The 17,071-nt window shown below is 39.1% G+C and overlaps 1 protein-coding gene across 1 annotated transcript; it reads right to left on the bottom strand.

The window, feature by feature from the left end:
- Nucleotides 1–16,247: 16,247 nt before the first annotated feature.
- On the bottom strand, nt 16,248–16,835 carry LOC148299510 (serine/threonine-protein kinase sgk-1-like; the record flags this gene model as incomplete). Its single annotated transcript, XM_088275983.1, is given in 2 exon segments — nt 16,248–16,319; nt 16,362–16,835. Coding segments are annotated over 2 exon segments (546 nt in total), but the record flags the coding sequence as incomplete, so codon positions are not given.
- Between the last annotated feature and the right edge of the window lie 236 nt (nt 16,836–17,071).

Raw genomic sequence — 17,071 nt, 5'->3', positions numbered from 1 at the left:
CATTTAGTAGTAATTACAGACGTAATAAGAGAAGGGTAAAAAAATTCATTCAGAGCAAACATAGATAAGAGAGCATCAAACTGATAACATAGAAAATACGGAAAAGATTTTATAAATTAACCAATTATAATCATCTGATGAGCAATAAGCTGCTATTGCTGCAGATATAGCATAAGAAGAGGAAGAGGTGGATCAGGCGAAATAGACTTAGGCAAAATAAGATCATCTTAGCAATAATTAGGTAAAATATGATACAGATAATCGTGAAAGTAACAGTTTATAAACGGATATCACTGAATAGGTTTAAATTCATGCTGAGAGTAATGAAAACAAATATGAAAACTCCGACAGCACAGAGAAGTTTGATGAAAGCATCCCCTAAAACAGTGAAAGTAATAAATAAGATTAAATTAATACTGCAAATAGTGGAATTGTTGTTCAAAATGATAAAGGATCTGGCAATTCTGAAGACGAGACGCATCCGGAGGAAGCAAATCAGGAAACAAATGAGGAAACAAATGCGGAAACAAATGCGGAAACAAATGCGGAAACAAACAGAGAAGGTATCGAAGATACTGGATATTCACATAAGGAACATGAAAGCGGGCAATAGGAATCCTCCGAATCCAAATCTGTTCATGAGGCTGACAATATTGAAGTAACCACTGGCTGATTTACAGATACATTTTGATGAGCACACCAATAATCGATATTCACTTTAATCACATAGTTAGATATGCTCATCGCAAGCGCAATTAATCAATTTCGGGCGATGCAGCACTTTCATATTAAATGATGAAGGCGTTCACTTAATATCGAAATATTTGCCCTAAAGATGAGTTATAGCACTTAATTGATGCAGCAGATGAATGCAGAGGACTCAATTGATGCGGAAAAATCAATGCATTGGTCCACTGATCGAAAAGTAGCAAGGCAATTGCATATTTATTAATGCGATAGTAATTATGATGATTGTAATTAATAATGTGATTGCAATATGTGATTATAATTAATGTGAATTAATGTGAATTAATGTGATTAATGTGAATTAATGTGAATTAATGTGAATTAATGTGAATTAATGTGAATTAATGTGAATTAATGTGAATTAATGTGAATTAATGTGAATTAAATGTGGAATATAAAATAATATAAAATAATGTGAATGCATTAATTAATGTTATATAATATGAATGCGGGATGATCTTAATTAATGGGATATAACATTGATAGTGATGTGAATGGATGGATAAATTTAATTATTGTTGATCGACGATCATTGGAGATGGGGAGTGGAGTGGGTCAGTGATGATGAGAATAGCAAGAGGCAAGCATAAATCTATCGGACCAAGCAATCGTAAGGAAGGAACAACTGAGTTGAATACCTACAAATAGATGGGTTAACTTAATCAATGGCTCTCTCTCGATAGGCATCTGGCTGCTTGTCTATCGAGATTATGATCGCATATACCCTCTATATACCACCAATTATTATATCACCATATCATCTATATCACATCTATATCTAATATCATCTATTACCATATCATCTATATTGCATCTATATTATTGCATATTCCATCTATATTTAATATTCATACTCTTATTATCCATCCCACTATATATGTTTAATCATATTTATCCATTCCTATCTCCATCTATCTCTTATCTATCCACTTATTTCATTATCACACTCATATCATAACTCTGTTTCTCATGTCAAAGCCTCTCCTGACCACTAACCCATCATACTCCTATTCAGACCCATGCTATATTCAGGAGCATTGCTCTTGCATCAACTTCAGGAACACCAAACTAGGCCATCATCCTTCAAATGTGACCTCTTTTGGCGAACCTGACTATTCCCATCCCAACACCTGCATCTCACGAGCTATGCAGTATATTGGCTGTGCTGACCAATGTGAATGGTAGGCTAGTACAATGCATATAATATTAGCATGATATTCGTCACATTAAATAAGACTTCATAATATATACATGTAAGACTCCCTAGAATTTGATTACATCTTCAAGTACATTCTGGTCGGGGACACGTCGGTGGGCAAGAGCTCTATATTGGCATCGTACACTAATAGCGTGTTCCCAGAGAATAGCAACCCCACAATGGGAGTGGAGTTCGCCACCCGCAAAATATAAATCAACAACCACATAGTCAAACTGCAAATATGGGACACTGTACACCACGTTTTATGATAGGCAGGGCAGGAAACACCACGTTTTATGATAGGCAGGGCAGGAATCCTTCAGGACAATCACCAGAGCGTATTACAAGAATGCGATTGGTGTTATCCTCGCCTACGATCTGACCAACCCCAAGAGCGTTGAAACGCTGGAAAGCTGGGTCTCGTAGATTGAATAGAACTCAAATGAAAAGGCGCAGATTATCATCGTGGGCAATAAGAACGATCTCAGCCACCAGGAGCAGCCCATCCTCCCTCCAGGAATCAGCAAATTCAAGCATTACTTGTGTTCTGCCAAAACGGGCCACAACATCAAGAAGCTCTTCACGTAGTTGTCAGCCACGGTCATGCAGAAGATCGAAAGCAACTAAATCATCGCAGATGGGGTATTCATACTTTTACTTTAGAGCCATGGCGTCAAGAAAGGCAACTCCAATGGAAAAGGCAGGAGTCTTCAGAGGAAGGCCCCTACTTCAGGCGATCGAGGATAAAGTAAATGCTGCTGAACTCATCCGCATGCCTGAAGGGTCTTTGCAATCTATTTTGTATGAAGTAAAGAGAATTTTCATATTTTATTCGATATTAACTCCCTTATTTTATTTGCACATTCAGAATCATGTGCTTATTGCTCTGACTCGATGGCACTCTTAGCCTCAAGACATTGACACTCATAATTCAGTGATAGTTTCAGATTTAGCAAAGAGACAGATAATATACCTCAGCTGGATTTTAACTACCAAACAAGCAATGGCAGACTATTGCCAATATGAGATTTTAACTACCAGTGCAGTGAGCCAACCTCCAATAGACTATCCGAAGTGGGAAACATGAGCCCCTATTGAGCAACCGAGTATTTATATTATATACATTTAAATATGTCGGATGGCAACCTCGAGGAGTATCTCTATCCCTTAGATGCCAGCCCCAGCAACTACACCGACTCGTAGGAAGAGCACGAAGAGATGTCTGCCCCTTCCGCAATTGAGGATGCCTCACACGAACATTTCTACTCGCCATAATAGTATGATTTGACATTTAAGAAAGAGCACATGCGAAACAGCCTCATCCTGTCTCGCCCCAACTCCACCAAGGGCATGAAGATCAGCAGATAAGTATTCGCAAAAGAAGCAAGCCACCCCAGTAATAACAACTAATTTAAATAGCAGTTACTGCACTATATCGAATAAGAAACAATCACTACCCTCCTCGAACACATCACAATCAATGACCAAAGCAAGGCTGGCAGTACAAATGCAATGCTCTTCATTTCAAGTGAGATCCTCAGGCAGTTCCTATATCAATGCTAACAAGATCTATCGATGCATCTCATCTACAAGATTAAACTGGTTCTGGCCCATGGCATGCTCGTTAGAAATCGTGCCAAAAGGAATAGCGCATTGATCAACTTGCGCTTATCCACACCCACATTATAGGAAGAACGGGGGGTGGCCAATAACAGTTCGGCCAGTCGTAGCCAGTACACTAAAAAGTGCATCAATAAGTAATAAGAGCACCGAGTCTATCTACTACAGTTACTTGCTGTTCAGCTTGAGAAGAGATTGTTTCTGGATGCGCTTATCTATAAAATAAGTATAGCCATTAGCTACGGAAGCATGAGCAATCCAAGCATGAACAATCCAAGCAGGAACAATCCAAACAGGAAGGGAGGAATGAAAAGCCTCACCCTAACAAGAGCACATTAACTCTATCGAAGTATTTGTAAGAAGCTCACGATGAATACTTCAACGGATATGAACAATTCGAAGGCAAAGCTCAGCAGCAGTATTATGATCACAATAGAATATCGATCTTCACCCAGATACTCTCAGCTATCATCGATAAGACTATATTCAAACATCTCCACACCATTAAGTTGTACAGCAACGCCAAGGCTAACACTCACAATTTATAGGATGATGATTTTCAAAGCAAGCCGGCCGATGACTCTCAAAGATTCTAATGCGAATCATAGGGGCAGGAATCATTGCACTAATAGTACACTGACACATATGGCTCAGAGGAGAAGAATCAATTCACCAAAGAGGAAAGAATAGAACAAATTCAGTGCTACATACAACAACTCCAAGCCTCCATCATCGACCCCTACACCCATCAAATGTAACTCATGCGCAACTACTTTATCAGATGGAAGATATACTTCCTCTCCAATATGATTACACTCATCCACAATGACGAGTCTATCGAGGGGGCAGAGCAGGATGAGCGAGAATCTGCGAGTGAGTATAGTGAGGCAGCTCACTACCACTCCGAGCGCACATAGCCCCTAAAAAACTAAAAGCACTCTCTCAAAGCTCTGATAAAGCACAACTGGTCCCTCGCGCTTCTAAAGCGCCTATCTGAGAACAGGATAAATGGGTCATTGAAGCAAGTTACATCCCAACTTCATAGTCACAATCTCCTAAAAAAGTCATTTTCTTCCTTCAAGATCAATTACAAGTCCCAGCAGTATCATGCTCAACTTTAGCAGTATGCTTTAGATGTCGCATTAAACCAACAATAGGAATAAACTCGGTTGTCCGAGATCTTCAACCGCACAACCCTCGTCGCTAAGACATTCACAGCATTGGCCACCTATTGCAGGCTAAAAAAGCTTTGTCGAATCGTCGAAAGGCTGAGCCATCGGTCAGCAACCAGCGTCCTTTTCGCCATAAACAGAGAGTAAGTTAAAGTGAGAGAGAAGACGAAGAGAATAATGGCGAAGAAAAACAAAATGATATTATTCAAATGCTTCAATACGATCCGAAGTGCCTCATCACATAGCCTCTTGCTTCTTGAGAAGCTCGATATTCATACCAGAATTAAATCAAAGTAAATAGTGCAGTATTATTTTTAATTGCTTAAATTGGTGCTCAAAATCAGGTATAAGAAGATCAACGGGGCCAGCAACGCCCTCATGGCAGCTAGAGCTAAAACATTCTATCGGAGACTCATTTTCCATCACAGTGCCAGGCAACAGCAAATGCAGTAGACGTTCACTCTATTCGCTCTGAATAACAGCTCCCTTAAGAAAATGTTCGTCAAAAGGTTTATCGCTCATCGCATCACTTCCCTGACAAATCGAAGAACGCATATTCAAGCCCAGAGAATTTAAACAGAGAGGCTTTGGCGAATGTCCAAAAACTACCTCAAGTAATGGAGAGATAACAATGCAAAACGAAAGAATTATGAGCGAATAGAGATAAGATTAATTAAGTACAAAGAGAGATAAAGGCGAGAGAAACTGTTTATGGCTTGGCTGCAAAGGCTACGAGATAAGTCACAAAAGGAGAAAAATTATCAAATCCGATCCAAAGCGCAGGACCAACATAAAATATGGTTATAAAAGTATTATCAGCAGCTTTGCAACCAAATTTAAAATTGATCGATTTTATATTTACAGTTTTATATTTTTGTGAATTGAGACGAAAACGAAATATTTGTTTTGTGATTACTCTAAAATTTAGTTACAAAGTTGAAATTAAAATATTAAAATTTAATTTAGAATGCTAAAGCTTCATTCTTCTTTAAGGATCTTATCGAGGAACCCATTTCATCGATGCTGGTTCTCTGCTTTCGATAAAATTAGAAACATTGGCGTATCGGCTCATATTGATTCAGGCAAGACTACATTTTCAGAGAGGGTTTTGTTCTATGCTGGGAAGATAGGAGCTATCCATGAGGTCAAGGGGTCTGACAAAGTAGGGGCTACAATGGACTTCATGGAGCTTGAAAAATAAAAAGGAATAACCATCCAGTCAGCAGCCACCAACCTGAAGTGGAAAGGCCACGATATAAACTTGATTGACACGCCAGGGCATGTTGATTTCACAATTTAGGTCGAAAGAGCTTTGCGAGTCCTAGATGGAGGCATCCTCTTGCTGTGCGGAGTGGCCGGAGTTCAGCCTCAAACACTCACAGTCAATAAGCAAATGATGCGGTATGAAGTGCCTCGAATCATCTTCGTCAATAAATTAGACAGAATGGGGGCGAACCCCTTTAGCGCAATCGCATCTATTCGAAGCAAACTCGGCTTGGTCTGTGCAGCGGTGCAGATCCCTATTGGCCTTGATGATCGGCTCAAAGGGCTGGTTGACATTATCAACAAGAAAGCTTATTATTTCGATGGGCCTAATGGCGAAATAATTCGAGAAGACTAAGTCCCAGAGCTCCTCATCGCTGAAATGGAAAAGAAGAGGACTGAACTTTTTGAGACATTAGCAAGCATCGATTCGCAAATGGAATAAATGTTTTTAGAGTAGAAATTTCCCAGCGCTGAGCAGCTCGAGAAGAAAATTAGGGAATTAACAATAAATCGAAAATTCATTCCTGTCTACATGGGATCGGCCTATAAAAACAAAGGAGTGCAGCTCGCACTTGATGGGGTTCTGAAGTATCTCCCTGCCCCCCATGAAAAATAAAACAGAGGCTATATCACGATAAGGTAAAAGAATTCCAACAAGAAAACTTAAGAAAAAGTAATATTAGAAACCGTTGAAAATAAACCCTTTGTTGGCTATGTCTTTAAGCTCTAATAATCGAAGTTCGGGCAGTTGACTTTTATCCGTGTTTATCAGGGAAAATTAAAACGAGGGGCATTTGTTTGGAATGAGAGAGCCGGCAAGAAGCTAAAAGTAAGCAGAATGGTAAAAATGCATGCGAACTAAATGCAGGAAATCGAAGAAGTGCAAGCTGGAGATATCTTCGCTATTTTTGGGGTCGAGTGTTCGACAGGAGAATCTCTCACTGAGGGAGATATGAGTAGCCCGGTTCGATGTCAGACTATGTTCGTGCCGGAGCCGGTTATGAGCTTAACGATCAAGCCTGCCAAGCAGGATGGAGCCACCAAGTTTCAAAAAGCCCTTGCCAAATTTCAAAGAGAGGATCCTACATTTAGAGTGAATGTTGATAAAGAAACCGAATAGATCATCATCAGTGGAATGGGGGAGCTGCACCTGCAGATATATGCAGAAAGGATTAAGAGATAATTCGGAGTGGATGTCAAGACCGGGCAGCCCGGAGTAAACTACCGTGAAACTATAAGCCAGAGATCAGATTTCGATTATTTGCACAAAAAGCAGTCCGGTGGAGCAGGCCAGTTCGCGCGTGTCATTGGCTATATTGAGCCTATCCCCAGAGAGAACTAAGACGATGAACCAAAGTGTGAGTTTATCAGCAGAATCACTGGAACCAACATCCCTCCAGAATATATCACCGCAGTCTAAAAATCATTCTATGAGCTGGTCAATAAGGGGCCCCAGACAGGATACCCTGTCATAAATGTAAGGTATGTTCTAGAGGATGGCGCAACCCATGTGGTCGACTCCTCATCCAATGCATTCGCAATCGCAACTCGATACTCATTTATCAAGGCGATGCAAGGTGCGGGGCCGCAAGTTCTTGAGCCCTTGATGGACGTTGAGGTTAATGTGAACAAAGATTATTACTCGGGGGTTATGGCAGGCCTCTCCAAAAGAAAAGGCTCCATCACAAAAACTTAAACTTTAGGCGATATGTATTCTTTGAGAGCAGATGTGCCCTTGCGATAGATGTTCGGATATGCATCAGAGCTGAGAGGGTTGACTTCAGGAGAGGGTGAATTCTCGATGGAGTATAAAAAGCATACTGCAATGAATGCAAGTGATGCAAAATAGGCAGTTTAAAAATATAAAAAGCAACGGAAGTTGAAAGAGTGATGTGTATTCAGCTATAATCTATTATCATCTATTGCCCGATGCATCACAATGCTCAACCATGCTAATTGAACAGGCGGGTAGGTCTGAGCTGCCTTGAGTGAATTGTATATAAAAATGTGAATGCAGAGAGTGTCCTATCTCTGGGTATCCACAAACGACGGTTGAGTTCGCAGAGACAAGAAATAGTGTTCAGTGTTGTCACCTTAAATGTTAGGCGAATGTCAATCATCCTTCCATCCTCTGGTGACTATGCTCATGTGGCAGATGTGTATTTATATGCGATTAATTTATGCCATCGATAATTATGGGTCAATGACGGCCAATTAAAACATCAACACAATAAATAATCACTTAATTTTAAAAATTTTATTATTATTTATTCTGAGTCTCCAGTAGTGCTGATTTCCTCCAGGATTTCAATAAGTCTATCCTAGGAGGAGGATTGTGGAGTATGCTCTAAGGCATAAACCGCTAACTTTGTTATATCATAAGCAAAGATATCGTCATTAGATCTGATGGTGCTGGAAAAGTCGACTAAAACTGGGATATATCGCCCTGGCAGTGATATAAACTGGTGGGCAATGTTCCCTACGCCCACTCCCAACTTTTTATGAAAGTAGCTGATAATATTCACAAGCATCGTGAGGCTTTACTTTGAGAACTCCTCATTTTCGGACGTGCACCCGACTTTCACAAAACCATACCAATATTTTTTCTATTTTATTGTTACCATGATTCGGTCGCTCATATCCTCTTTTGCAATTTAATACTTATTGTCTTGCAAATATTAAATTTGAAATTGGGCACAGCAGCATTGCACAATTGCCTTCTACAATGATTCAAACCATAAAACTTACCTCTGCGGAATATCTTATTATCGTATGGACTTGATGCGATACTTCAGCAATTAATTTTCGCTGTATACTTTTTCATTTGCAAGGATCCTGCGAGTGAGAATAATTGACAAACATTATACTTATTGCTTCTCGCTTAAATCTGCATAGATTGCTCTAATGCAGATATTTGGCATTATTTCTATCTTTTTTATTTCTGGAAGTCCATAAATACTGTATTGTGAGGCATTCAGCGGTGTTATTGTTTTCGTATATTGTGTTTTGGGAGGCTGATCCTACCACAATTTATAAAATGAAGTGTAAAATGTGTTCTAATGTATTTTTGAGGGTTCAATCACCGACATCACTTCTATTCTTCTATTCTTTTCAGTTTACGGTGAAGAGCAATGAAAAGTGGTAAATATGCTGCTGAGATTCCGAATAGTTTTCTCTTTGAAATACTTCCGTTTTAATCGCTGTTAGTTTAACTATGCTTATTTTGGGAGTGTCTTTTCAGGCTGCTTCAAAGTAAATGGCTTCCAGAAGTTGGAATTTAATCCCTCTCGTATGCTCTAATAATTGATAATGATTTATTCGTTGAGTTCGGATGAAACCAGTTGAGTACTTGAGAAGCTATCGATGATTGATGAATCAAAGAGCAGATTTTCTTAGAAGCTAGCTAACTGCATTTCGTTAACCATTTGCTTTAGTATTTACTCCTTGAAGAACAGACTATCTTCGAGGAGAGGCATTTTGTACATAATTAATAAACAAATGTTCGTTTTAGTCTAAACATGTCAGATACATATGCTTCAAATAAATATAAAAAGCGTAAGGAAATTAATCAATGGATGAACTTGGTCTTGGTGTGTATGGAAAATGAACTCATTTTTCGGGAATGGCTATTTTTAGAGATGGCTTCTTCGTCACTGATGAATTTCAAGTGTTATTTGCGAATTTCTTCGGGGAGTCCTTGGAGGATCCACCTGTGCTTTAAGCAATCCAATGCTTAAAACCGATTTTCTGATTCCCTAAAATTATAATCGGGTTACCAAGACAAGCATTTTTTTAAAAAATCGACGAATTATTCGTCTTCTACGCTCTATAAGACGGCCTTTAGAGTTTTCGATAATGGTGTAGTCTTTTTGGAGTGTGGTCTCAGCTCCTGACGATCATCGAAAAAGATGTCCCATCTTTTGGCAGACTAGCTACTCTTACTATTATTTGTACATAAGAAAGAACAGAAGGAGGTAGCCCAAGGACTTCCACGAATAAGCAGATTTGCTCATGCTCTTCCTATCCTGCAAACAAAGGATACCCCAGATGGAGTTCTGCCATAATGCAAGCGAAACTCCATATGTCGATCTTGCGATTGTATGGGAGACCTAAAATAACTTCAGGAGCCCTATAATACCTGCTTTGGATGTATGTGTAAATAGTCTATTTTTCAAAGCAACTTGAACCGAAATCGATTATTTTGACGCCTGATTTATTGAATTACTTAAGCAAAATGTTTTACGGCTTTAAATCCGCATGAATTATTTAATTCTTGTGCAGGAAATGGATCGCATTCAGAATCTGAAGGGCCATTCTACGAATTAGGTCGAGGGGGAGTCCATAATACCCATTGTTTTTAATAAGTTCATATAAATTCACTGACATCAGGTCAAACGTGATACACTAAATATAGATACAGTTACGATTCGGTTTCTGAATTGGAAGAATTACCTAATGTGTGCGCAGTTCTTCGACCCAGCCGGGTCCTTCGACTTGATGAAATTCAACAGCTTTATTTATGTCTTTGCTTGCTTGATGTACTTTTAGTTTTTCTTAACCATTTTTAGCGCGATCAAGACTTTATCCTTCTTATGATCGAAGCACTTGAACACCTCCCCAAAGGATCCTTCGCCCAGCATATCCACGAGCTCGTAGCGAAAGTGTATTTGATCTCCAATAACCCAATTGTAGCCACCATCTTATTTTGTTATTTACTCCTATTTTCTCTTTTTTGCCTTGCAGTTCTGCCCAAAGTAATAAATTTAGGTATACGCCATGATCTCTTATTTTTCATACGGCTGCAAGTTGTTTGGCCTCTTTAAGACTTAGAGTGGAGTGAGGAAGACTGATTCACTTATTTATCTTTTGCTTTTTAGATGCGATTTGCTGTTAGAAATGGACCTTGGATGCTCCTGTGCGCAATCAGTGTTTCGATGCATTCTTGTCCCCTACTCTTCACGATCGTACCTCTCCAACTGCTGGCCTAGCTCTAAATTAGATATTCGTACTTCGCTTTTTGGATTGGCCATGGAGCCTCAAAATAGAGGCCGAAAAAGCTTTTGATTATTACACACTTTCGTTTCTGGCCTCGAAAGATCTTTTTTATCTTTTAAAAAAACTAGGCCTATTCTGACTATACTTGTGAGGACTGAGGTCTTTCAATTCGAACTTTTATGTTTTTTTTCGTTATTGGCTCATGAACTTGCTGTTTGGAAATCTCTTGAAGTATGGCAGATGGGTTGATTTATTATTTTGAAGTCTATGTGAAGGTAAGAGCCCAGGATTGAACATCGCAAATTTTACGTCCTTGGGATCTTTGGAATCTTTATGAGCTGCTGGGAACATCAATAATAGTAAATGCTATACCTAACAATGCAATACTCTAACAATGATAACTCTAACAATGATAACTCGAACAATGATAATTCTAACAATGATAACTCTAAATTATATATTCAAATTGAAGAGCTTTCACATAAATATTGATTTTCAGAAACAGGTAAAGGGAGTTATCATAATATTTTGCTTGATCTCTTCGTTACTCTGTTTTTAAGGGAGAATAAGCTTTCCTTATAAGGCTCAGTCATCAATTCAACCAAATAGTCACTAGTGTAGTCTTCTCTCGTGGAAAATGCTTTTGAATTGTATATGGAATTCTATTTATTAAGTTTAAAGTTCTTCGAAGGCACGAGTGGGCTGCTTTGGTGTGTTTAATTCTTAAATCCCCCAAGCGCTGCAGCATTGGAATACAATGATTTTGAGTCAGTGTTCACTGTGCATGCCATCCGAATATTCATTTCCTACAAAGAATTCGGTAATTGGAATTATCGAAAATTTCCAAAGGGAGTACTTTTGACTTCTGGGACCTCCTTGACTTGAAACTTACCATTGAAATTGGTTGAGTTCTGAGCCTCTGAGCTGTTTTCAGCATCTTCTTCCTTTGACTCTTCTATGCCGATGAGTTGGCTGTTCCATACAGAAGACTGTTTAAGTTTGCTCGTGAGTTTGTTCAAACTGAGAGCATCAGGAGGGGAGGGAGGGATTGTGTAATCTACAAACTAGTACGCTCCAGGAATGTTGCTTTGATACATGGGAGTTTTCTTTTCGGCCATCCTTTAAATAATTAATTCTATAAATCGAAATTGATAAATGTATACAGGCGCATAGACAGGTGCATATACATATATACAAAATGCCAGTTGAATTTAAATATCTTCGCTAAGACATTACCAAATAAAATAGATAGATGTATTTGCATTTGTCTCTTTATAAATTGCTAAATGTGATTCTGATCAGGATGATCTAAACTTGGCGATGCTATAAAAATCCATGGGCGTCAAGCGACCATCTTCGCTGGCACTATAGAATGCCTCCTTAATTTCATCCTCGACCTACTTCTTCTGAGCTTAATTCAAGCATTGATAATTTTAGCTTTCACGATACATTTATAGAAACCTGTTCATATCAATCGATCCTGCCTTATCGAGATCAAGTATGGAAAAAGCCTATATTTTCAAATATGTTACATCCGCCAACTATTATTTGGTGGCCCCACTCAGGTCGATTTCGGGAGTCAGAATTATTTTGAGGAACTGCTGTTAGTTAATGAACAAGTTGGGCAGTTTTTAGAGGCTCCTGCAAATATACCGATAAAACTAGGGCATCTCGGTGTCTAAGTGATGGTATTGGAAAAGTGAAATCAGGGAGCTGCGCTACACCCCGGTGTCCTTGTCCTTGCGAGCTATTGGTATTGAAATTTGTTACTCTTGACGGCATTGAATAAGTTGAGCAGTTCAGTCTACATGTCATTCTTCATACTATTATCGCTATTTATTGCATTATACTCTTGGATGATATCCACTCAGTTGTGAACCTTATAAACTATCTATCTGACTCACTCCATAGTATTATAATAACGAATAGAAGTGCGTGAATGCCCCGAGAAGTTTGTCTACGATGCGATACTGTCCCAGAGGATATTTTGATGCTTGAGTGCGAACATGCAATTTGTCTCGGATGCGCTTCTGCCCTCATTGATTGCATGGGTAAACAGATTAAATGCCATAAATGCTGCTTTATTACGTTTCTCGATTCATAAATAATCGAGCAACTCAGGCCCAAAAAGAAGGAGCCCCGCATAAAGAACATCACAACCAATATAGCGCCCAATTCCTATCTCTATCCATATTCTCCTGCGCAATCCACCAAGAAGATGAAGCCAATGCATTGTGAGGATGCGCATGTTATTGTTGCATATGAAGATCAATAAAACAGATTTAGGCATAGTCGAACTGAATTTAATGAAAATCATCTGCTATCTTTTTCGGGTAAAGGTAGCCGCCACAAAAATAGGAGTGCTGCGAAATCACCCCAATGCAAGTATCACCCTGAATACGAAATAATGTACCTGTGCAAAGACTGCAACAACGGCCGGGCATGTCCTTAGTGTGTTATACACGGCTGCCATAAGGGCCATAATGTAGTTTCCCTCAAGAAATTCATTTCCGATGTCCAAAGCACGATGGACAAAGAGCTAAAATTATTGGATGGGTCGGAAGAATAATTGCGAACCCTTTCCAGTTTAAGAATCAAAGATATTCAAGAACGGATACATTAAATCAATAAACTGAAGACTGCAGCCCTCCATAAATTTAATGACATTCGCTTGGAGTTATCTCATCGCGAAAATTCACTCATGGAGGAGCTAGATTGTCTGCTGCAGTGCTACGACCGAGACATCAGCAGCATCGAGCTCATGATCCAGCAAGACATTAATCTGTTATTGTCTAAGAAAAGATAAATCAAGCTCATACTAGAGCCCTTGTACGCCAATAAGAGTGCCTTATAAATCACAACCAATTTTATGGACTTCCAGAAGACTAACGCAATGCCAGCTTTGACCAGCTACGAGGAAATAACTCAAAGAGATCACACTAAAGACGAATTGCTCTTGGATGAGCTCACCGACCGAATTGAAAACATTGGAAAGTAATAAAAAAGATATGATAGTTCCAAAGCCTGTGAGAGACAGAAAAATAGATCACTCAAATAAAGCATCTACTGCAAATTAAACAAATAAAATATATAAATTTCAGATAAGACCGTTTCCATTCGGAAGAAAAGTAAGAGGAAACACACAGAGGAGGATTTTCTCGTTTTTTGATGTTCTATTAATATTTAAGGAAGACCAGCACTCTGTCACACTTAAACTAGTCTGATTTCATAAATTAAGTAAGGCAGAAAGGATCACATAAGGGCACAGCTTTATTTATGAGGCTCTTCTTCAGCTTTGTTTTAATTTACGCGTTATTGGTTGGCAACGTTGACAGAAAAGCTCTCCTCGAACTATCTTTTTTTCTTATTCTGCTTGGAGAGCCTCTCCATGAGCGCTTCGTGCTTGACATTGATTTCATTGATATCCACCAAATTCCCAAACTTCTCATAAAATTTTGTCATGAAATTGAGATCATCATCGATGAAAACAGCAGGAACCACTGCCTTCACTGCATGGCGCTTTCTGAACTATTTATTCAGCACCCAATCATAAACGTCGTCGAACTCGAAATCCATGGCATACATGCTTGCCTTGATCTTCATAACGAACCAATAGTAGTTGGGCTCCTCATTGAACTTCAACGACCGAACCTAATGCCACATCTCTTTAAAGCAGATGGGCAGACCTTTACACAGTATATTCGCATCGTTAAACCGATTATTTTAATTGATTCGCTCAAAATTTATGGCCTCATTGCCCTTGAAGCAGGATTGCCATGGCAATGCACCAGTCGCAAGATAAATAAGCAGTAGTATGCAGCTTTACATGTCGTCTTTGAGAGAGAGCTATTGTCTACGATAGGCTGCCATTGATGAGAATATGTTGGTAGCTAGAGGCTATTTCGGCTTCTGGTTTTTTAGAACAAAGCGATAGTTGCGGAATTCCATGAATATCTTCGAACTTAGCAAATCATTGATGTATAATTAATTGCAGCGACTCCCGACTCCGAACTGTAGCACACTAACGCCAATATTGCGGTGGATGAAGCCTTTTGTATGTATAGAATGTATCATTTGTATGATTTTAATGCCGATCATGAACACAGTCCTCAGACTAAACTTCCCTCCACAAGCTTCCAGCCTTTGCTGAAGGGTATCACCGAGCTTTTGAACTATGATGATCTCCTCCTACTTACCTGTCAAACCTGACCAAATGAGCTCTGTGATCCCGGGGTAGCCCTGCATGGAAGTTAAGAATGCTGCTTATTTGAGAACTGACCCGTTCTTAGATCCTTTATTTTTCTGTATTTTCATGACAGCCTGACTGCTTGCAATGTGGTCGTGGAGTAAAAATATCTTTTTGTGTTTGGTATCATGCAGCTACTCCATGATCTCGTATCGATCCAGAATATACAGAGCATTACTGGTTTTGCTATCTCTGTCACTACTGTTATCTTTTTATTTGGGGTCCTTGCTGGACATAGCTGTATTTCGAATAATTATGTAATAGCCTGATACGATTTAACTATTAATTCTCAATATACTGATATTTAGCGCAGATCTACGCCAACAATCTCTAAAATAAGCTAATATGTAAAGGTAAGCCAATCAATCAACCGCAACATCGTAAATGAATGACTATATTAATGAGTCATAGTACCAATCGAGCAATGGCTGCCTTATAGAGCTCAATATCTTTCTTTATAACAACTTTCTGGCTCTTCAGGTACTCTGCCTTCAGGAGAAGGTCATGAAACTCTTGTTCGGTTCGGAGGATTTTTTTCTACTTTCATCGAAATTTACTTCAATTGCTTTGTCCTTCTCGGTATTCATAATTTAATTATAAGGCAAGCCGAATATGCGGCATACAATATGCAAATATGATATAGATTCGTAATGATTCAGCTGTAATTATGATACAATCAAATCAATTTTTGGGTTTTTTCTTCGCGAAGTTGAGCTGCGGCTCTTCTCCGTTTGATTATTATTTCTTAGAGAATGCCATTCCTTCGAATTACTTTTGGAACTTGCTCAGCAAGAGGATATCGGTGTTCACTAACGAATTTACTGGCTCTAAGTTTAATAAAAGGCTACTTTCGTTTGTGAATTACTCGTCGAAGTTGGTGACATCGAAATCGGAAGTGATCTTTGGGATGAACTCAGGCGTGTACTAATTATTATTGGTCAAGTACTTATTTCTTCAATAGCTTATCGAAGTCCAGATCTGCGAACCATGGATGCTCTCGGATTTAGTTTTCATTGTGGGAGCCTAATCTCTTGTCAGAGTCTTTGGTGAGTAACTTTTTTATAAGATCCTTGACCTCCACAGAAGCCTCCACTTTCGAGTTATCGAAAAATATCTATCTGTTGAGGATATCATGGAACATCTTCTCATGGTCTCTGCTGTAAAAAGGAGGAGTGCCATATATCATCTCGTAAATCAGAATACCGAAGGCCCACCAATCGGTTGAGAACGTTTGACCCTTATTTATTATCACTTCGGGACTCACATAGTCTGGGGTACCTGCCAATGAATAAGTCTTTTGCCCTGGCGTGAGGAACTTCGCAAGACCGTAATCCGAGACCTTGATGTAGCCATCAATTTCAAACAAGATATTTTCAGGCTTCAGATCCCGATAAACATACCCGTTACCATGAAGATGGTTAAGCGCTAGGAATACTTGTCCTGCGTAAAACTTGGATCGCTTCTCCGAAAATCTCTTTTCTTTCTTTAAATGCGTAAACATTTCCCCGCCGCGCATAAAATTCATGATGAAGAATATCTTTTCCCTTGTTTGGAATGCGTACTACAAGGAAACCAAGAAAGGATAATTGGCCTTTTAGAGCAGCTATCTTTCTGTCCTCGTCTTTTAAAGGTGCTCCTTGGAAATTAAGTTCTATTTCCTCATTGACTTCACGGCGTAATATTTTTTGTTTTTTGTATTGAGGCAGAGCATAACTTTCCCAAAGGCCCCCCTCCCCAAAACCTTAAGAAGCTCGAACTATTCGAAACTATCGACTCCTTCTGAGGCTCCTTCGTTTTTGAATATCAATTTTGATTATGCTTTGGTTT

The sequence above is a fragment of the Brachycentrus maculatus genome, unplaced genomic scaffold, assembly GCF_059751285.1.
Source record: "Brachycentrus maculatus isolate JH-2025_06_01 unplaced genomic scaffold, ASM5975128v1 h1tg001114l, whole genome shotgun sequence".
Lineage (NCBI taxonomy): Eukaryota > Metazoa > Arthropoda > Insecta > Trichoptera > Brachycentridae > Brachycentrus > Brachycentrus maculatus.
The sequence above is the reverse complement of the archived record's forward strand: the minus strand, read 5'-3'. Positions and strand labels throughout refer to the sequence as shown.